At 35.8% G+C, this 22,490-nt stretch overlaps 1 protein-coding gene across 1 annotated transcript in view; it reads right to left on the reverse strand.

The window, feature by feature from the left end:
- Window positions 1-17,123, reverse strand: part of LOC137944643 (protein transport protein SEC23 D-like) — a 69,993-nt gene extending 52,870 nt beyond the window's left edge. The window contains 7 exon segments of the mRNA XM_068790348.1: window positions 14,487-14,641; window positions 14,751-14,896; window positions 15,971-16,157; window positions 16,284-16,355; window positions 16,357-16,457; window positions 16,609-16,692; window positions 16,695-17,123. Of these exon segments, the coding sequence (XP_068646449.1) occupies window positions 14,487-14,641; window positions 14,751-14,896; window positions 15,971-16,157; window positions 16,284-16,355; window positions 16,357-16,457; window positions 16,609-16,692; window positions 16,695-17,034 (1,085 nt within the window). The 5' untranslated portion in view covers window positions 17,035-17,123.
- Between the last annotated feature and the right edge of the window lie 5,367 nt (window positions 17,124-22,490).

Raw genomic sequence — 22,490 nt, forward strand, 5'->3', positions numbered from 1 at the left:
TATCTTAGTAATTAACCAAATATACATAAAATGGTACAGCGGTGTTGTGACAACCGAGAGCAACGCTTGGCTCAACTGAGGCAGAGGCGTTTGTCAGGGCTTAGCCCTCACCCAGTAGTATCCAGCCTTATATACCTTTTTGTAATAACGTCTTAAAATAAAGTAGTAAATATGAACAAAAACGAAAATACTCAACACACAATAAAAGCAGTAAGTATTAAGGTAACAAGAACGATGCGTAATATTATGAAAAGTATAAGCATGAAAGCAATCGGAAGAGAAGGAAAAGATAGTTGTAAAAACTTCCTGAAGGTAGTTCCTAAAATGCTTTTGTCTTTTAATGTTCTATCAGAACACTTAGCAAGAAGGTAGTTCCTAAAACGCTTCAGTGTTTTAATGTTCTGTCAGAACACATAGCCTCCCTCCCTCCCTCCTTGTAGATACCAATTCGGAGGGGTACTACTATAATCTGCTTTAATCTGGAGTATTTAGAGGTGAATTATTTGGGGTTCTTCTAATTACTTGTCTTCTAGGTATAAATATTTGCTTAGGAGTCTCTACAAAACTTCTGTATGAATATAAAGATAAGGTAAAACAGACAAAACTAAAGATAACTAAATTACTAAAGACTATTGTTAAAGCTATAAAGATAAAAATCATGTATCTAAGGTACTATCTATGATTCTAGTTAAAGTATTAAGGAATAAGAATATATCAGAGGCTAAAAGATTATCTAATTGTTATGGGATAAATATAAAATATCCAAATAATTCTAATGCTACTATTACCAAGAACAATATGTAGCTATAAGTTCCTATGATATTGCACAATAATCTCTTAAGGTATTATATAATAATCCTAAGTATAAGTAATATAAAGGTAATATTCGCAAAACAAATCTCAAAAACTGTTATATTATCTTATTAATTAACAAAATATACATAAAAAGGTACAGCGGCGTTGGGACAACCGAGAGCAACGCTTGGCTCAACTGAGGCAGAGGCCTTTGTCAGGGTTTAGCCCTCACCCAGTAGTTTCCAGCCTTATATACCTTTCTGTAATAACGTCTGAAAATAAAGTATTAAATATGAACAAAAACGAAAATACTCAACACACAATAAAAGCAGTAAGTATTAAGGTAACAAGAACGATGCCTAATATTATGAATAGTATAAGCATGAAAGCAATCGTAAGAGAAAGAAAAGATAGTTGTAAAAACTTCCAGAAGGTAGTTCTTAAAACGCTTCTGTCTTTTAATGTTCTGTCCGAACACTTAGCCAGAAGGTAGTTCCTAAAACGCTTTTGTCTTTAATGTTCTGTCAGAACACTTAGCCTCCCTCCCTCCCTTCCTGTAGATACCAATTTGGAGGGGTACTACTATAATCTGCTTTAATCTGGAGTATTTAGAGGTGAATTATTAGGGGTTCTTCTAATTACTTGTCTTCTTGGTATAAATATTTGCCTAGGAGTCTCTACAAATCTTCTATATGAATATAAAGATAAGGTAAAACAGACAAACCTAAAGATAACTAAATTACAAAAGCCTATTGTTAAAGCCATAAAAATAAAAATCATGTATCTAAGGTTCTATCTATGATTCTGGCTAAAATATTAAGGAATAAGAATATATCAGAGGCTAAAAGATTATCTAATTGTTCTGGGAGAAATATAAAATATCCAAATAATTCTATTGCTATTATTACCAAGAATAATATGTAGCTATAAGTTCCTATGATATTGCACAATAATCTCTTAAGTTATTATATAAATTCCTAGGTATAAGTAATATATAGGTAATATTCGCAAAACAAATCTCAAAAACTGTTTTATTATCTTATTAATTAACAAAATATACATAAAAAGGTACAGCGGTCTTGTGACAACCGAGAGCAACGCTTGGCTCAACTGAGGCAGAGGCATTTGTCAGGGCTTAGCCCTCACCCAGTAGTTTCCAACCTTATATACCTTTCTGTAATAACGTCTTAAAATAAAGTAGTAAATATGAACAAAAACGAAAATACTCAACATACAATAAAAGCAGTAAGTATTAAGGTAACAAGAACAATGCCTAATATTATGAAAAGTATAAGCATGAAAGCAATCGTAAGAGAAGGAAAAGATAGTTGTAAAAACTTCCAGAAGTTAGTTCCTAAAACGCTTCTGTCTTTTAATGTTCTGTCAAACAGAACACTTAGCCAACACTTGCCCTAAAAGACAGAACATTAATTATAAAGATAGTTGTAAAAAGGACATTGCAAACAAGGAGTAAAGAGAACCATTGTTATGAAGAATAAAATTAAGACCTAAAATAAAGTCTACTTTGAGTTTGAGATCTCTAACCCATGTTAAAGGTCAAGGATAAGATCCAGAAAAAGTTGAACAGTTGGTCAAGAACTAGATTTTGCCTTCATCAAAATAGGTTGTATATGGGTTATAGGTTCCTTGTACCTGTTGGTTAAACACTTATTTATTGGTTTTTTTAAGGAACTGAGGAGGAACTAATCTTCTATGGATAATACATTTGGTACAGCCGGAATCTACTAAAGCATCTAACACGAGGGATTGTTTGTTCGGGAAAATAATCTTTGCTCTAACAAGGATACTGGAAAAAAATTTATCTTGGTTACATACGTAGGAAGTTTCTGGTTCTTCTAATCCTACAGTGATACCATCATAAGAATCTTTTTCTATTTTATCTAATCTATGTTTGAGAAGAGTTATTCCTGCCTCACAGTTTTCTATTTTTCTGGCCATAATTTCCAATTTAGTATTGTATACCTCTTTCTAAGACAATCCCTCGCATATGAAACAATGGACCTTCTTTTTCTGTTTGTCCCCTCGTTTCTTCTCTTCCGGCCAAGCCTTGGCGTCCTTTGCCCATGACTTCTTCTCCCCTTTCTCCTTCTTCTTAAAATTCGTCATACCATTGTTATTTTTCTTAGGCACTTTGTTAGCCGAATAATTCTTTCTCTCATATTCGGTTAACTTTTCAGCAGTAGATAAAGCTGAAGCTAATGTCTTTACTTCCCGTGGGCTGAGCAAGAATTGAGAAGACGGGAAGTAAAGACATTAGCTTCAGTTTTATCTACTGCTGAAAAGTTAACCGAATATGAGAGAAAGAATGATTCGGCTAACAAAGTGTCTAAGGAAAATAACAATGGTAAAACAAATTTTACGAAAAAGGAGCAAATCAAAGGATTTGAATGGAGGATCAAATCAAGGAGATTTGATAAGGGAGTATCTCTGCTCTCATAAGACGGAAGCATGAGAGAAGGGAGGGGTTGAAGCCTATAAATACCAAGGCATTCAACCCTTGTAGATTCATTCAACATAGACGAGAGGGAGAGATTTTGTAGAGTGCTGGCCTTCCACCTTGGACGGCCACTCCTTGTAATCTTCTCTAGTATTAATACAAGGTTACTTTCTCTTCCTATTCCATTGTCTTTCTATCTTTTCATTGCTCGTGCTTCATTTGAGAGGAAGGAGTTTGCAACGTTGATCTAAGGGGTGAGAGGCTGTACTACCTTTGACGAATTGAAGGTAGGCCATCACGGGAGTTGGAGTTTCGCTAGCCTAAATGAGTTTAGGCTCATCTGACCTCGTGACAAACTGGGTGGGGGGCCTTGTACCTACCTCGGTGGAGTCTCGAAATGACAGTGGAAGCGAATGCAGGCCACAAAAGCCAAACAACTTCTAAAGGCCCGTCTTTGCCGTGAGTGCCAGATTTACGAAATGAGGCAGAGGGCGGAACTTAGAGCCGCAGTTTCTGAGCTTGAGCGAGCCCCAACTCTCTTTTCCATCAAAGCCGACGAGCAGTTGAAGGCTTTGGCTAACAGGTCTCAGTTTTCTGGAGGCTACGATCTGTGGTCGGAGCGGGATGAGACTCAGCTTTTTCATAACCAGGACTGGCTCCCTTCTGCAAGGTTTTTCCCAAAAGGGGTTGTGCACAATGTCAAACCGTATGGTATTATTGACAGTGTTGGGCGCACCAGTTATTCAAAAATGACGTTGAGGAAAATTTACCCAAGAAGAGGAATGGGACTAAAAGATCGATTCTCTTGTTTGGATGCCCATGAAAAATAAGAGAGAAAAAAAAACAAAAAAGTGGTTTCTCTTGTTTGGATGCACAAGGAAAATGGAAAAGAAAAGAAAAGAGAGCATGCATATTACCAACCACTAGTAATATGCATGCTCAGATTTTTACGGAAGTTTCGTATTTCAGTCCTTCCTCAACCTATTTCCGCCATGTTCCATCTTCAGCGCTTTCAATCTCTTCATCGCACAACCGCATTTAGACATTACTGACTTGGGCGTTACAGACAAAAGTCACGGAATATATGTCAGCCACAGGTAAGCTCATTTCTCCCATTTGATCTCCTTCATCCTTATTCTCTCCATGCAATGTAGTACAGAATTTATGCAATACAAATTATTTTGAGATCCTTTATGAGTTATAGATCTAGTCATATTTCGTTTCTTAATAACTCTGATATGCAAGATTATCTCTATTTGTTTTCCATACTTTTAGGATTCTTTGAACTTAATATTAAATATGTATTTTATGGAAAGTTTTAAATGTAGATTAAAGTTCAAACCCGACTCGAGCTTGAGCTCAAATTTGGTTAAAATTCTTGGGCTTGAGCTCAATTCCAATTTTAGTCTCAAAGCTAAGCTTGAGCTCGAACTCAAGTTCAAAGTATTCAAATCAAGCAAAGCACGAAAAATAAAGTAGTAAATATGAACAAAAACGAAAAATTCTCAACACACAATAAAAGCAGTAAGTATTAAGGTAACAAAAACGATGCCTAATATTATGAAAAGTATAAGCATGAAAGCATTCGTAAGAGAAGGAAAAGATAGTTGTAAAAACTTCCAGAAGGTAGTTCCTAAAACGCTTCTGTCTTTTAATGTTCTGTCAGAACACTTAGCCAGAAGGTAGTTCCTAAAACGCTACTGTCTTTTAATGTTCAGTCAGAACACTTAGCCTCCCTCCCTCCCTCCCTCCCTCCCTCTAGATACCAATTCGGAGGGGTACAACTTTAATCTGCTTTAATATGGAGTATTTAGAGGTGAATTATTTGGGGTTCTTCTAATTACTTGTCCTCTAGGTATAAATATTTGCCTAGGAGTCTCTACAAATCTTCTGTATGAATATAAAGATAAGATAAAACAGACAAAACTAAAGATAACTAAATTACAGAAGACTATTGTTAAAGCTATAAAGATAAAAATCATGTATCTAAGGAACTATCTATGATTCTGGCTAAAATATTAAGGAATAAGAATATATCAGATGCTAAAAGATTATCTACTTGTTCTGGGAGAAATATAAAATATCCAAATAATTCTAATGCTATTATTACCAAGAACAATATGTACCTATAAGTTCCTATGATATTGCACAATAATCTCTTAAGGTATTATATAATAATCCTAAGTATAAGTAATATATAGGTAATATTCGAAAAACAAATCGCAAAAACTGTTTTATTATCTTATTAATTAACCAAATATACGTAAAAAGGTACAGCGGCGTTGTGACAACCGAGAGCAACGCTTGGCTCAAGTGAGGTAGAGGCGTTTGCCAGGGCTTAGCCCTCACCTGAAAGTTTCCAGCCATATATACCTTCCTGTAATAACGTTTTAAAATAAAGTAGTAAATATGAACAAAAACGAAAATAATCAACACAAAATAAAAGCAGTAAGTATCAAGGTAACAAGAACGATGCCTAATATTATGAAAAGTATAAGCATGAAAGCAATCGTAAGAGAAGGAAAAGATAGTTGTAAAAACTTCCGGAAGGTAGTTCCTAAAACGCTTCTGTCTTTTAATGTTCTGTCCCTAATATTATGAAAAGTATAAGCATGAAAGCAATCGGAAGAGAAGGAAAAGATAGTTGTAAAAACTTCCAGAAGGTAGTTCCTAAAACGCTTCTGTCTTTTAATGTTCTGTCAAACAGAACACTTAGCCTCCCTCCCTCCCTCCCTCCCAAGGGTACTACTTTAATCTGCTTTAATCTGAAGTATTTAGAGGTGAATTATTTGGGGTTCTTCTAATTACTTGTCCTCTAGGTATAAATATTTGCCTTGGAGTCTCTACAAATCTTCTGTATGAATATAAAGATAAGGTAAAACAGACAAAACTAAAGATAACAAAACTACAGAAGACTATTGTTAAAGCTATAAAGATAAAAATTATGTATCTAAGGTTCTATCTATGATTCTGGCTAAAATATTAAGGAATAAGAATATATCAGAGGCTAAAAGATTATCTAATTGTTCTGGGAGAAATATAAAATACCCAAATACTTCTAATGCTATTATTACCAAGAACAATATGTAGCTATAAGTTCCTATGATATTGCACAATAATCTCTTAAGGTATTATATAATAATCCTACGTATAAGTAATATATACGTAATATTCGCAAAACAAATATCAAAAACTGTTTTATTATCTTATTAATTAACCAAATATACATAAAAAGGTACAGCGGCGTTGTGACAACCGAGAGCAACGCTTGGCTCAACTGAAGCAGAGGCGTTTGTCAAGGTTTAGCCCTCACCCAGTAGTTTTCAGCCTTATATACCTTTCTGTAATAACGTCTTAAAATAAAGTAGTAAATATGAACAAAAACGAAAAATTCTCAACACACAATAAAAGCAATAAGTATTAAGGTAACAAGAACGATGCCTAATATTATGAAAAGTATAAGCATGAAAGCAATCGGAAGAGAAGGAAAAGATAGTTGTAAAAACTTAGCCAGAAGGTAGTTCCTAAAACGCTTCTGTCTTTTAATGTTCTGTCAGAACACTTAGCCTCCCTCCCTCCCTCTAGATACCAATTCGGAGGGGTACTACTTTAATCTGCTTTAATCTGGAGTATTTAGAGGTGAATTATTTGGGGTTCTACTTATTACTTGTCCTCTAGGTATATATATTTGGCTTGGAGTCTCTACAAATCTTCTGTATGAATATATAAAGATAAGGTAAAACAGACAAAACTAAAGATAACTAAATTACAAAAGACTATTGTTAAAGCTATAAAGATAAATATCATGTATCTAAGGTTCTATCTATGATTCTGGCTAAAATATTAAGGAATATATATATCAGAGGCTAAAAGATTATCTAATTGTCCTGGGAGAAATATAAAATATCCAAATAATTCTATTGCTATTATTACCAAGAATAATATGTAGCTATAAGTTCCTATGATATTGCACAATAATCTCTTAAGGTATTATATAATGATCCTAAGTATAAGTAATATATAGGTAATATTCGCAAAACAAATCTCAAAAACTGTTTTATTATCTTATTAATTAACCAAATATACATAAAAAGGTACAGCGGCGTTGTGACAACCGAGAGCAACGCTTGGCTCAACTGAGGCAGAGGCGTTTGTGAGGGCTAAGCCCTCACCCAGTAGTTTCCTGCCTTATATACCTTTCTGTAATAACATCTTAAAATAAAGTAGTAAATATGAACAAAAACGAAAAATACTCAACACACAATAAAAGCAGTAAGTATTAAGGTAAGAAGAACGATGTCTAATATTATGAAAAGTATAAGCAAGAAAGCAATCGTAAGAGAAAGAAAAGATAGTTGTAAAAACTTCTAGAAGGTAGTTCCAAAACGCTTTTGTCTTTTTTAATGTTCTGTCAGACAGAACACTTAGCCTCCCTTCCTCCCTCCCTCCCGCGGGGTACTACTTTAATCGGCTTTAATCTGGAGTATTTAGAGGTGATTTATTTGGGGTTCTTCTAATTAGATGTCTTCTAGGTATAAATATTTGCCTAGGAGTCTTTACAAATCTTCTGTATGAATATAAAGATAAGGTAAAACAGATAAAACTAAAGATAACTAAATTACAAAAGACTATTGTTAAAGCTATAATGATAAAAATCATGTATCTAAGGTTCTATCTATGATTCAGGCCAAAATATTAAGGAATAAAAATATATCAGAGGCTAAAAGATTATCTACTTGTTCTGGGAGAAATATAAAATATCCAAATAATTCTAATGCTATTATTACCAAGAACAATATGTAGCTATAAGTTCCTATGATATTGCACAATAATCTCTTGAGGTATTATATAATAATCCTAAGTATAAGTAATATATAGGTAATATTCGCAAAACAAATCTCAAAAACTGTTTTATTATCTTATTAATTAACAAAATATACATAAAAAGGTACAGCAGCGTTGTGACAACCAAGAGCAACGCTTGGCTCAACTGAGGCAGAGGCATTTGTCAGGGATTAGCCCTCACCCAGTAGTTTCCAGCCTTATATACCTTTCTGAAATAACGTCTTAAAATAAAGTAGTAAATATGAACAAAAACGAAAATACTCAACACACAATAAAAGCAATAAGTATTAAGGTAACAAGAACGATGCGTAATATTATGAAAAGTATAAGCATGAAAGCAATCGGAAGAGAAGGAAAAGATAGTTGTAAAAACTTCCAGAAGGTAGTTCCTAAAACACTTCTGTCTTTTAAAGTTCTGTCAGAACACTTAGCCAGAAGGTAGTTCCTAAAACGCTTCTGTCTTTTAATGTTCTGTCAAAACACTTAGCCTCCCTCCCTCCCTCCTTGTAGATACCAATTCGGAGGGGTACTACTATAATCTGCTTTAATCTGGAGTATTTTGAGGTGAATTATTTGGGGTTCTTCTAATTACTTGTCTTCTAGGTATAAATATTGGCCTAGGAGTCTCTAAAAATCTTCTGTATGAATATAAAGATAAGGTAAAACAGACAAAACTAAAGATAACTAAATTACAAAAGACTATTGTTAAAGCTATAAAGATAAAAATCATGTATCTAAGGTATTATCTATGATTTTGGCTAAAATATTAAGGAATAAGAATATATCAGAGGCTAAAAGATTATCTACTTGTTCTGGGAGAAATATAAAATATCCAAATAATTCTAATGCTATTATTACCAAGAACAATATGTAGCTATAAGTTCCTATGATATTGCACAATAATCTCTTGAGGTATTATATAATAATCCTAAGTATAAGTAATATATAGGTAATATTCGCAAAACAAATCTCAAAAACTGTTTTATTATCTTATTAATTAACAAAATATACATAAAAAGGTACAGCGGCGTTGTGACAACCGAGAGCAACGCTTGGCTCAACTGAGGCAGAGGCATTTGTTAGTTTCCAGCCTTATATACCTTTCTGTAATAACGTCTGAATATAAAGTATTAAATATGAACAAAAACGAAAATACTCAACACACAATAAAAGCAGTAAGTATTAAGGTAACAAGAACGATGCCTAATATTATGAATAGTATAAGCATGAAAGCAATCGTAAGAGAAAGAAAAGATAGTTGTAAAAACTTCCAGAAGGTAGTTCCTAAAACGCTTTTTGTCTTTTAATGTTCTGTCAGAACACTTAGCCAGAAGGTAGTTCCTAAAACGCTTTTGTCTTTAATGTTCTGTCAAAACACTTAGCCTCCCTCCCTCCCATCCTATAGATACCAATTCGGAGGGGTACTACTATAATCTGCTTTAATTTGGAGTATTTAGAGGTGAATTATTTGGGGTTCTTCTAATTACTTGTCTTCTAGGTATAAATATTTGCCTAGGAGTCTCTACAAATCTTCTGTATGAATATAAAAATAAGGTAAATCAGACAAAACTAAAGATAACTAAATTACAAAAGACTATTGTTAAAGCTACAAAGATAAAAATCATGTATCTAAGGTACTATCTATGATTCTGGCTAAAATATTAAGGAATAAGAATATATCAGAGGCTAAAAGATTATCTACTTGTTATGGGAGAAATATAAAATATCCAAATAATTCTAATGCTATTATTACCAAGAACAATATGTTGCTATAAGTTCCTATGATATTGCACAATAATCTCTTAAGGTATTAAATAATAATCCTAAGTATAAGTAATATATAGGTAATATTCGCAAAACAAATCTCAAAAACTGTTTTATTATCTTATTAATTAACCAAATATACATAAAAAGGTACAGCGGTGTTGTGACAACCGAGAGCAACGCTTGGCTCAACTGAGGCAGAGGCGTTTGTCAGGGCTTAGCCCTCACCCAGTAGTTTCCAGCCTTATATACCTTTCTGTAATGACGTCTTAAAATAAAGTAGTAAATATGAACAAAAACGAAAATACTCAACACACAATAAAAGCAGTAAGTATTAAGGTAACAAGAACAATGCCTAATATTATGAAAAGTATAAGCATGAAAGCAATCGTAAGAGAAGGAAAAGATAGTTGTAAAAACTTCCAGAAGGAAGTTCCAAAAACACTTCTATCTTTTAATGTTCTGTCAGACAGAACACTTAGCCAACACTTGCCCTAAAAGACAGAACATTAATTATAAAGATAGTTGTAAAAAGGACATTGCAAACAAGGAGTAAAGAGAACCATTGTTATGAAGAATAAAATTAAGACCTAAAATAAAGTCTACTTTGAGTTTGAGATCTCTAACCCATGTTAAAGGTCAAGGATAAGATCCAGAAAAAGTTGAACAGTTGGTAAAGAACTGGATTTTGCCTTCATCAAAATAGGTTGTATATGGGTTATAGGTACCTTCTACCTATTGGTTAAACACTTATTTATTGGTTTTCTTAAGGAACTGAGGAGGAACTAATCTTCTATGGATAATACATTTGGTACAGCCGAAATCTACTAAAGCATCTAACACGAGGGATTGTTTGTTCGGGAAAATAATCTTTGCTCTAACAAGGATACTGGAAAAAAATTTATCTTGGTTACATACGTAGGAATATTCTGGTTCTTCTAATCCTACAGTGATACCATCATAAGAATCTTTTTCTATTGTATCTAATCTATGTTTGAGAAGAGTTATTCCTGCCTCACAGTTTTCTATTTTTCTGGCCATAATTTCCAATTTAGTATTGTATACCTCTTTCTAAGACAATCCCTCGCATATGAAACAATGGACCTTCTTTTTCTGTTTGTCCCCTCGTTTCTTCTCTTCCGGCCTAGCCTTGGCGTCCTTTGCCCATGACTTCTTCTCCCCTTTCTCCTTCTTCTTAAAATTCGTTATACCATTGTTATTTTTCTTGGGCACTTTGTTAGCCAAATAATTCTTTCTCTCATATTCGGTTAACTTTTCAGCAGTAGATAAAGCTGAAGCTAATGTCTTTACTTCTCATGGGCTGAGCAAGAATTGAGAAGACGGGAAGTAAAGACATTAGCTTCAGTTTTATCTACTGCTGAAAAGTTAACCGAATATGAGAGAAAGAATGATTCGGCTAACAAAGTGTCTAAGGAAAATAACAATGGTAAAACAAATTTTAAGAAAAAGGAGCAAATCAAGGATTTGAATGGAGGATCAAATCAAGGAGATTTGATAAGGGAGGATCTCTGCTCTCATTGGACGGAAGCATGAGAGAAGGGAGGGGTTGAAGCCTGTAAATACCAAGGCATTCAACCCTTGTAGATTCATTCAGCATAGACGAGAGGGAGAGTTTTTGTAGAGTGCTGGCCTTCCACCTTGGACGGCCACTCCTTGTAATCTTCTCTAGTATTAATACAAGGTTACTTTCTCTTCCTATTCCATTGTCTTTCTATCTTTTCATTGCTCGTGTTTCATTTGAGAGGAAGGAGTTTGCAACGTTGATCTAAGGGGTGAGAGGTTGTACTACCATTGACGAATTGAAGGTAGGCCATCACGGGAGTTGGAGTTCCACTAGCCTAAGTGAGTTTAGGCTCATCTGACCTCGTGGCAAACTGGGTGGGGGGCCTTGTACCTACCTCGGCGGAGTCTCGAAATGACAGTGGAAGCGGATGCAGGCCACAAAAGCCAAACAACTCCTAAAGGCCCGTCTTTGCCGTGAGTGCCAGATTTACGAAATGAGGCAGAGGGCAGAACTTAGAGCCGCAGTTTCTGAGCTTGAGTGAGCCCCAACTCTCTTTTCCATCAAAGCCGACGAGCAATTGAAGGCTTTGGCTAACAGGTCTCAATTTTCTGGAGGCAACGATCTGTGGTCGGAGCGGGATGAGACTCAGCTTTTTCATAACCAGGACTGGCTCCCTTCCGCGAGGTTTTTCCCTAAAGGGGCTGTGCACAATGTCAAACCGTATGGTATTATTGACAGTGTTGGGCGCACCAGTTATTCAAAAATGACGGACGTTGAGGAAGATTTACCCAAGAAGAGGAATGGGACTAAAAGATCGATTCTCTTGTTTGGATGCCCATGAAAAATAAGAGAGAAAAAAAAGAAAAATGTGGTTTCTCTTGTTTGGATGCACAAGGAAAATGGAAAAGAAAAGAAAAGAGAGCATGCATATTACCAACCACTAGTAATATGCATGCTCAGATTTTTACGGAAGTTTCGTATTTCAGTCCTTCCTCAACCTATTTCCGCCATGTTCCATCTTCAGCGCTATCAATCTCTTCATCGCACAACCGCATTTAGACATTGCTGACCTGGGCGTTGCAGACGAAAGTCACAGAATATATGTCAGCCACAGGTAAGCTCATTTCTCCCATTTGATCTCCTTCATCCTTATTCTCTCCATGCAATGTAGTACAGAATTTATGCAATACAAATTATTTTGAGATCCTTTATGAGTTATAGATCTAGTCATATTTTGTTTCTTAATAACTCTGATATGCAAGATTATCTCTATTTGTTTTCCATACTTTTAGGATTCTTTGAACTTAATATTAAATATGTATTTTATGGAAAGTTTTAAATGTAGGTTAAAGTTCAAACCCGACTCGAGCTTGAGCTCAAATTTGGTTAAAATTCTTGGGCTTGAGCTCGATTCCAATTTTAGTCTCAAAGCTAAGCTTGAGCTCGAACTCAAGTTCAAAGTATTCAAATCAAGCAAAGCTCGAACATATACAGGTTCGAGTTTGGCTAGGCTCAAGAGAGTGGGAAATGTATATGAAAGTCACATTTTGTATATAGGTCATGTTTTTATATTAGTCCCATTGGCATAATATTATGCAGTGTTTATAAACAATTTTATGCAAAATTTATAGACAATTTTATGCAGAGTTTATGTACAAAGGTCATGCCCAATTTTAAGTAAAATTTATGCATAATTTTATGCACAGTTTATTTGACTTGTATTTTATGCAAAGTTTTAAATGTAGGTTGGAGCTTGAACCCTGCTCAAGCTCAATTCCAATTTTAAGCTTAAGGCTGGGCTCGGCTCTAACTTGAGTTCGAAGTATTTAAATCAAGCCCAACTTGAACATATGCAGATTCAAACTCGGCTCGACTCGACTCGATGCCACCCCTAGGCACTGCACGTATAGGCTGGGCACATACGGACTAGTGCCTGAACACCAAGGCATGGAGGCAAGTCAGATTAGTGGCAGCCAACTTTTTTTTTAATGATGATAAACTTATTTCAAAGAAAGGGAAGATACATCAAGGGAGACCTCCCCTAACAATAAGATATTAAAGGGGGGACCTAGGCACACAAATCAGCAACCGAAATGGCTGATCTAAGTATATGAGACAAAGTACAAGAAATGGTGGATACAATATCCAAAATGTCAAAAAAAATCTGCCAGTGACGCCACGGGGGAAGGATGAGGTGGAGCACCATCCGATGACGACCTTGGAGTCTCCCTCCATGATAAGGAGACCACTAAAGCGATCCTTAAAAATACACAAGCCGTGAAGGAGACCAGAGAGCTCAGCAATGGTCGAGTCAGCAATTCCGAGAGGGCCACAATAAGAGAGTATGGCAGTGCCGCCCCGGATCAAAAATCACCCCACCAAAATCATCCAAACCCGGGTTCCCAAAGGCGCTACCATCAAAATTCAGCTTATAATGGTTCCTAAACGGTTTCTAGTCACGTGGGTCATGGGGTGTTAGCTGGGGCAGTTGTACATGAGGAGGCATGCGCCAAGAAGCACATGACCATTCGAAGGGGCATGTGGCCAGCAATTTCCCCAACTACATATAGGGGGGCTGGATGAGTGTTAATCAATCAGACATTGACAAAGAGACTCAAAGGAGCACTCGAATATCTTGTATGTAGACAGATTTGTGTATATGAGAAAAGGTTTATCGTGTGCCAACTATTTGTATGCAAGGGAGGCTGACTAGTGTGGGTTATCCCGAGGACGCAACTAGGCCGACACAGGTAAAAGTAAATTCAACTTTCCACTGCATAACTGAACCCATGCAACACCTAAGCTCTAACATTACAAGCATGATCTTTTCACAGTATGGCACCCCATGAATGAATGAGCAGGCCAAATCGTCTCACCAAAATCGATTTAAAAAAAAATGATCCCTATTAAAAAAATATTTTCTGAGTAATTAAGAGTGAATTTTACTCTTCAATGCAGATGAACAGTTAATGTCATTCTACATCATTTCAAAAAAAATGTCATTCTTCAATCATTCAAAAAAAGTGATTCCACGTTCATTCACAACAAAAAAAAAAAGTATGATTTCTCAAAATGATGGATATAAGCAAATCAACTTACATGTCCTGAGGAAGTGTAGAGTCATCAGTATTAGAGTACAGAAACAGTGAGCCGCCACTCTCGATGCTAAGGAATTTTAATGAAGCTAAGTCTGTATATTCATTGGTAACAGCAAATATGTCCACACAAACCCCCGATTGAACAGCAACAGCTGCCTGTGCAAAGTCATCATGGGTTATTTTTCCAAAGGTCTGTAGATTCTACAAAACTCAACCATTTCAGCACTTGGTTGTATATAGAGGCATAAGGCATAAGGCAATTTACCAGTTCTTTGTAGAAGGGTGTCTGCTCAGGAAGCAGTGCACAGTCTGCATCCTCTCCTTTACTGGCATATTGCTCACCATAACGCCTTGTATCTAATTGACTGGCTCCATAATCAGGAGGACCAGACAAAAATGTAAAAACCCTAGCTGCAATCAATTTTTGACCCACATAAATATCTAATAAACAAATGCTGATAATCACTAATGCAGTCGATTTTGGAGCCACATAACCAATAAACGAATGTTTATAAATACTAATACAATTAGTACAGTCAATTTTAAGAAAACAAAATTCAGAAAGGTAAATTGAGACAAGATATTCTTCCAGGCCCCTATTGTCGCCCTTGAGAGGAAACACTTCACCCAAGGAAAAGAACATGTTATTACCTGGTAAGAGGAAGTATCCAAAAAAATTGTGACCAGTGCTTTTCCAGGAAACTGATAATCAACCATTGAAAAACCAATTCTTTCAATTGGCAACATTTAGGGTTTCACAAGACATAATTAATAGAATTAACATATACTTTTCATAGTGAGGGATAAAGACAATCCTAGATTCAAAGCAGAAATCTTCAAAAATACGAATAGAAAAACAAGGAATGACTCTCCAGATTTATCCCTCACAATAAGTTGCATGCATATGACTAATGAACATCAATGGGAAAAGAACAATGAAAACACTCAACTTTTTTAAAGAGAGAGCATCCAGCAATAAGGGGTACAGGCCATTTTTTCAATAATGAAAAAGATTTTATTAGAAAAAAGTTAATGATAGATTTTAGTTGAAAGAATAAGTCTACCCATAAGGAAAACAGAACCAGATATATCTTGTGCATGGAAAAGAGGAAGACATCAAACATGGATGACACACTTTGGTGGCAGTAGCTGCAAGAATGTTTGATGATCTAAATCTGGTGCCACTAGATGTCAATAAGTTGAAAGATTAACCGAAATTTCCTCATAGCACTGCTCCATCCTCAATGGGAATCAGAAGCCTTTTCTCATCCGAGGATGGAGGCTTTGCAATTCAAGACCACTTCCTAAGAAACAAAATGTCATTCTGTAAATCCATTTACAGGTAATATGCATTTACTTGATTTTCAACAAACATCACTAAATAGTTAGAACAAAGATGACTATAAAAGAAACATATGTTAATTTATTTTGGTCCATGATAATGTAAAAGAAGCACAGGGAAGTAAGAATTGGACTTTACCATACCCAGTGCAAATGTATTTCCGTATTCTGATCCAAGGTAGTTAATTAGAGCCTCCATTGCAGCTCCAAAACCTCTGCCACCTAATAATATACCATCAAGTCCTTGTCCAGCAGCTATAGTTCTTTCCCATGAAGTTGTAGGTTTCAGTGTTTCCAAGGCTGCAGCTATTCGGTCTTTGGAAGTATCTACCTGTTGGAGAATGAACCAAACCTTCGCTAAAATCCATTTTCCAATTGATTGTAGTGTTGGTAGAGATTCTTTTTTTTTAACAATTTGAAGTCAAGGGTATGTTGACATTGTCCATCATAAACATACAGGAGCCAAGAAAGAAAACAATGGCATGGCATCTTCAAGCTCAAAGGGCAATGAAGCATCTGTATCTGGGGGGAATAAAGACATTTTTGACAACTGGTATGGGTCCTTGCACATCGTATAAGCCTATCTTATGACTGAATGTAACAAGCCCAAACAGAGAACCCGGCCCAAGTGCTGCAAATGTAAAAGGTAATTGGTATTAAAACATTATCATAACAAGAATAATAATTACCAATGCAACCACAAATGTGTGAAAAGCTGAGGGTGATCTTCTAAAATATTGATCACCTTATGAAGGCCAATACTGAGATAAACAATTGCCCACCTTCTAAAGCAGCCAGTAGCGCACTTTTGATCAACTCCAAAAACTCCTCAGATGCTGCATTTATGTTCAGAAGTACAACAAAAAACTAGGAAGAGCACAAGTCCAAGCCCATTGTTCAAGCTCGCAGTAGGAATTGAAATACGCCCAGCAATTATCGCAGCGAGGAACAAGGTTACCGTTGGACCCGGAAACAGGGGGGTTACCAAGCTCGTCAACTGGAGAAAATGGGGAAACGGTGACTCCCCAAGGAAGGCCGGAGGCTTCCTGTGCATCGGGATCGGTCGGGAAACGAGATACTGTCGCCCTAATCGCAGCGAGGAACAAGGTTACCGTTGGACCCGGAAACAGGGGGGTTACCAAGCTCGTCAACTGGAGAAAATGGGGAAACGGTGACTCCCCAAGGAAGGCAGGAGGCTTCCTGTGCATCGGGATCGGTCGGGAAACGAGATACTGTCGCCCTAATCGCAGCTAGGAACAAGGTTACCGTTGGACCCGGAAACAGGGGGGTTACCAAGCTCGTCAACTGGAGAAAATGGGGAAACGGTGACTCCCCAAGGAAGGCCGGAGGCTTCCTGTGCATCGGGATCGGTCGGGAAACGAGATACTGTCGCCCTAACCGCCATCGACGAGAAGACAGCAGCAGAGTTGCAGAGTCGCGAGGTCGATAAAAACCCAAATAATGAGGGAGAAAAAAAACACACAGACTTCGTACCCTGCTTGCCTCGATTCGTATAAACCAGCGATATAATAAACGCCGTTTGAGCTAGTCCGGCCAAAGAAAAAACGGGTTAATTCAGAGGCGAAAGCATGGGTCCGGTTTTGAGAACCCGAACCCCAACTCAGAAACCCGAACGGTTTAGAAATCAAACATTATCCATTGTCTCATTCCCAAATCAACCTAGTAATTCTCCAATTAAAATATTTTTTAAATATAAAAATAGTTAAAGAATACAATGCATAAAATTATTATACAATGTCAAAATATAAATAATAAAAAATAAAAAAATAGATAAGTTTTATATATATGTTATTTTAATTTTAAAAAAATATCAATAAGGTATTTCCATCAAGTTTAGGCCAAATTTGGGAAAACCCAAGCCTACCTCCAACTTCGGTTTCTTTCCCTCCATCCCTTCTCCTCCCAACGGAGTGAATTTAAGTTTTTTTTTTTTTGCCCACTCCTAACTTTGATTATGTGTTGGACCTCGAGTCCCAAACTTGACCTGAACTTAGGGTTTTCTCCTTCTATCCCTTCTCCACCCAACGGAGTGAATTTAAGTTTTTTTTTTTTCGCACACTCCTAGTTTTGATTATGTGTTGGACCCGAGTCTTTGATGAGGACAATGTAACCTCAAGTTTGTGGAGGTCATGAGAAACATGATTGAAAAATAACAAGGTATACCCTAGCTAGCACATATTTTACTTATGTTATGGAGATTACATGTAACGAGTCATAAAAAATTTAAGGGTGTGTATATGCCGATAGAACATTATAAGAAAAATAAATAGAGGAATTTTTTTTTTAATTTTTTTCTAATATTTGCACTATTTAATGAATAGAAAAAGTTTTCTTTTTGATCTTCTTGTCTTTTAAAAAAATAACTATGTTTCTTATTGTTTAATCTGATATCATGGGAAAAGTAAGCCAAGAAGATTTTTGTTGATTGCTCATTTTCTATATTTAATTTCTTATTTTGTTCCAATTGTAAACACTACAGCCACATAATTATTATTTTATTTTATTTTCAATGGCATCACAAATGCAAGAAAATTTTCTAAGAGAATTTGTCAATAAAAACATCATCCAATGAGAAAATTAGTAAAAGAAAAAATAATTTTCTCACCGTTTGATTTTCCTAAGTCGACACAAATGATCGTTAAGCGTTGATGTTAATGTCTTATGCAACTATTAAAACTAACTAAATCATCTCTTACAACAGCTGAATTGCCATCAATTGTGCATTAAATAGGAAATTGAAGTGAAAAAAAGTATTGATGTTGTTAGATACATACCCTTTATTACACACTCTAGTGGTCTATGGTATGAGTTGGAGCGAGAAAATAGAAGATTTAAGTTGTTGAGTCAATACCCCAAAGGAAAAATTGAAAGAAAACTATTATGAAGATGGCAAGTAAAGTGGAAGACCTTAAAGATCGTAAAAGTCAAATTTTATATAAAGTTATAAAACGTAGTTCATATGGATTAAACCATGGAATTTAATAATAATTCAAGTCCATCCAAGAAAAAAAATGTATTATTGATCCATTCAGTGTTTTTCATGGGTTACCCTAGATTTGAGAAAGGGTATATAGATGTTATGACCCTCAAAGTAGAACTTGGTATGTTTCGACATATGTTTCCTTCTTTTAAGATAATCCTTAACTACCGGCCCAACATGTTCAAATATCATTCTCATGGGGAAATACTTATTGTCCTACCAATGAATGCATTGGAAGATACAGATAATGGCAGAGTTGAGAATTGTGATGCGCCTCTTCAAGGCTCCCTGTAGTCATTTCTTCCGAAGGAGAGTCCTCCTCTTCCTTATTTCCTAATTTGCATTTGCTTGTTGTTATTAGGAAGGGAGTTAGACAATGTACTTGATTTCCCATCTCAAAGTTTTTGTCATCATTTGATTGATTCTCTTCTTGCTATAAGGTTTGTTTTGTCTACTCTTGATGTTTCATGTGTTCCCATTACTTGTGTCGAAGCTTTTTAGAGTCCTCATTGAAAATCTAGAATTGAAGAGGAAAGTGTTGCTCTTGTGTCTTAGAGTACTTGGTATCTCTTTATATTCCTCCCCTAAATGCCAAAAATGTAGATTGCATATGGGTCTTTACCATTCAAGTCAAAGCTCAATTGGTAACTAAATCACATACAAACTTACGGCATTGACTATCGTGTGAGATTTTTCCTAGTTGCTAAATTAAATTCAAACCAATTTGATATCTATGGTTGTGAAAAAGGGATGCTCACTTCAACAATTGGATGACATTTTTTATACAGTGATCTCAATGCAAAAGTCTATATAGAACAACCACCTAGTTTTGTTGCTTAGGGAGAGTTAAGTAAAGCATGCAAATTGCATAAAGCCATTTATGGGTTGAAACAAACCCTTCGATCATAGTTTGAGCAATTCAATCGTGTTGTTCTAGGGTTTCAATTTCATAGAAGTAACTATGATCAATCTATATTTATTTTGGAAAGAGTAACAAGTTGTGTGATATTGATAGTACTTTATGTAGATGATAAAATTTTGTCTGGAGATGACAAAGGTGGACTTGTTAAGATTAATGCCTATCTTCAAAAGCATTTTCAAATTAAAGACTTTGGGATTCTTAAATACTTTTTTTGGAAATAGATGTGGCAAGAAACAAATCATGTATTATTTTGTCTCAAAGGAAATCTATAATTTATCTTCTAAGTGAAATTGAATTATTGGGAGCTAAACTAGTTGATACACCACTAGAACCTAATCATGATTTATTTTATGCTAGTTCTCCTCCTTTAAAAGATCTAACTTCTTATATATGCTTAGTTGGAAAGCTCATATATGTTATTGGTGATGAGGCCGATATATTGTATGTTGTGGGACTAGTTAGTAGGTTTATGGGAAAAGATAGAAAAGTTCATGCAAAGGCTGTTCAATGAATACTTTAGCATCTAAAAGGAGGACTAGGGAGAAAATATTTTGTAAGTATTAGCATCAGATAAAAGTGATGGACTACTATGCTAGAGACTATGTTAGATAAAAGGTGACATGAAGTCAAGCACTGGTTATTGTACCTTTGTTGGGAACATTTGGAGCATTGAAAAGTAAATGAACAAGAAGTAATAGCAAGATCAAGTACAGAGGCTGAATGCAAATCTATGGCACCTATCACTTGTGAAATGATCCAGATACAATCTCTTTTGTCAAAATTTGGTGTGGAGGTAAATTTGATTGATAGTTATCAAGTGATGATCAGACCTTTATCTTTATAGCCAATAATTTGTTTTTTATGAACCAACGAAGTTCATCAAATTATATGGTCATTTCACCAAAGATTAAGTGTACTAAGTGGAAGAATCATAACCCCTCATATGAGAATTGAACATCAATTGACAAATATATTTACTAAGGCATTGCATGGAGCATAGTGTGATACCTCGTGCTCCAAACTGGTATTATTTGATGCATATTTCTTAGCTTGAGGAGGAGTGTTAAAAGTTAATTAAAATATGTACGAGTGTAGTTTATTGAGAACCTTGGGGGTAATTTTGCAATCATGTAATCACTCTCATACTTAAGTAAATGCAATGCATGAGTGAGGTGTAGTCGAATTTTTCAAGTTTGCCCTCTTTAAATGTTTCTCTTTTCTTTCTTCTTCTTCCTTCGTCTTCTACTACTTTACTTCTTTCTTTTTCCTTATCTTCATCTCTCTTACTTCATTTTTTTTATGTTCTTAATTAACAAAAGATCATAACTTTATTTTGTCAGCTGAATTTTTCCAAATATAATGTCCATTAACAAGCCATGCCTCAATTAGCCCAGTGTCAGCAAAATTAACAGCAGAAAACCAATTAAAAAAAATCTTTCCAAGAATAGAGCCTTTTAAGTTAGTACCACATGAGATTCACCTCCTTGGGACCCTCAGGTGCCTCGAACAGCCCCTCCTACCCACATTAGAAAGTCCAATCTCTTGCAATGATTGGGTTCTCCTCACTGACATTTTAACTTGCATGAATTTAAAACAAATATAGTCAGGAAAAAGAGAGAGAGAGAGAGAGAGAGAGAGAGAGAGAGAGAGAGAGAGAGAGAGAAAATGTCTCCTTCTCCAAACCCCAAAAGCTCAAAATTTGATAAAAATGTCCTACTATTTGGCTTTCATATCTACTGGTTGAACTCCAAAAACACATTTAAATAAGGCCCCGAGTTTGTTCACACTTCAAATTGAGTAAGGGCATCCTGAGAGCACATGCTAACATTCCTTACTCCCATCAGGGCTTTTAAAATAAAATTCAGGAGAATCCCATTGAAGAAACTCCAGAATAGCTATTGTTTCTAAAAGCTTAGAAACCCTCAAAATTCTCACAGAGAGTAAAAAAACTCTCCAGCTTTAACTTACCTCGTTCTCATTATATGCTTTGCTTGAGATTCTTCTTATACTGTCCTTGAGCTCCATGCGTTTCAGATATCAAGAAATCCTGTCTTCCTTGACCATTCTTGTTTTGGCTTTTTATCTCGACTTGATACAGATGCCAATCTCTACAGTGTGAATAACCCACGTTAGAAAACAACATCTCTGTCCTTTGTCGTCCTCCTTGACTTGGATCTTCATGGAAAGAACTATAAACCCTCCTTTTTTTCATCAGACAGATCATTTGGGTCTCCCAGTAATTTTGTTGGGACCACTCTCTCTCTGAACAGCTGTTTGATAGTGGAAGACAGTCTCACATGTGAATTTTGTTGAGCAACCACTCAAAAGAAGGAAAATGTAATCTCCATGGAAATGGAATCAAGACCCTTTTTTTTCTCTTTCTTGTAATGGTGAAATGCCAACAGAGGTGTCTATGTACCTACTGCAGCAGAGCAAGGAACGATGCTGTTTCAAGCATCCATTGTAAGAACTGGTCAAGAATGGAATAGTAGCAATAACTCTACTGCCTACAAATGGAGGTAGAGGGGAACTGAAAATAGCTGGAAACAACCCCACCGTGAAAGCAGAATCGTCGACATGGACATGGCATGCCAGAACCGAACCCCTCACGGGAGTCGGAGCTAGCAATGCATCTGGGTTTGTTGATCAGTATATGCTGCTTCTGCATGTGTTTGTTATATTGACTACGTCAATTCCCATGGTTTACCATATCCATGCAGACATAGATGTACCCACTAAGA

This window comes from Aristolochia californica, unplaced genomic scaffold (assembly GCF_029961685.1).
Source record: "Aristolochia californica isolate CCGP_79_NKW_82.1479 unplaced genomic scaffold, dmAriCali1.0.hap1 SCAF_11, whole genome shotgun sequence".
NCBI classification, from domain to species: domain Eukaryota; kingdom Viridiplantae; phylum Streptophyta; class Magnoliopsida; order Piperales; family Aristolochiaceae; genus Aristolochia; species Aristolochia californica.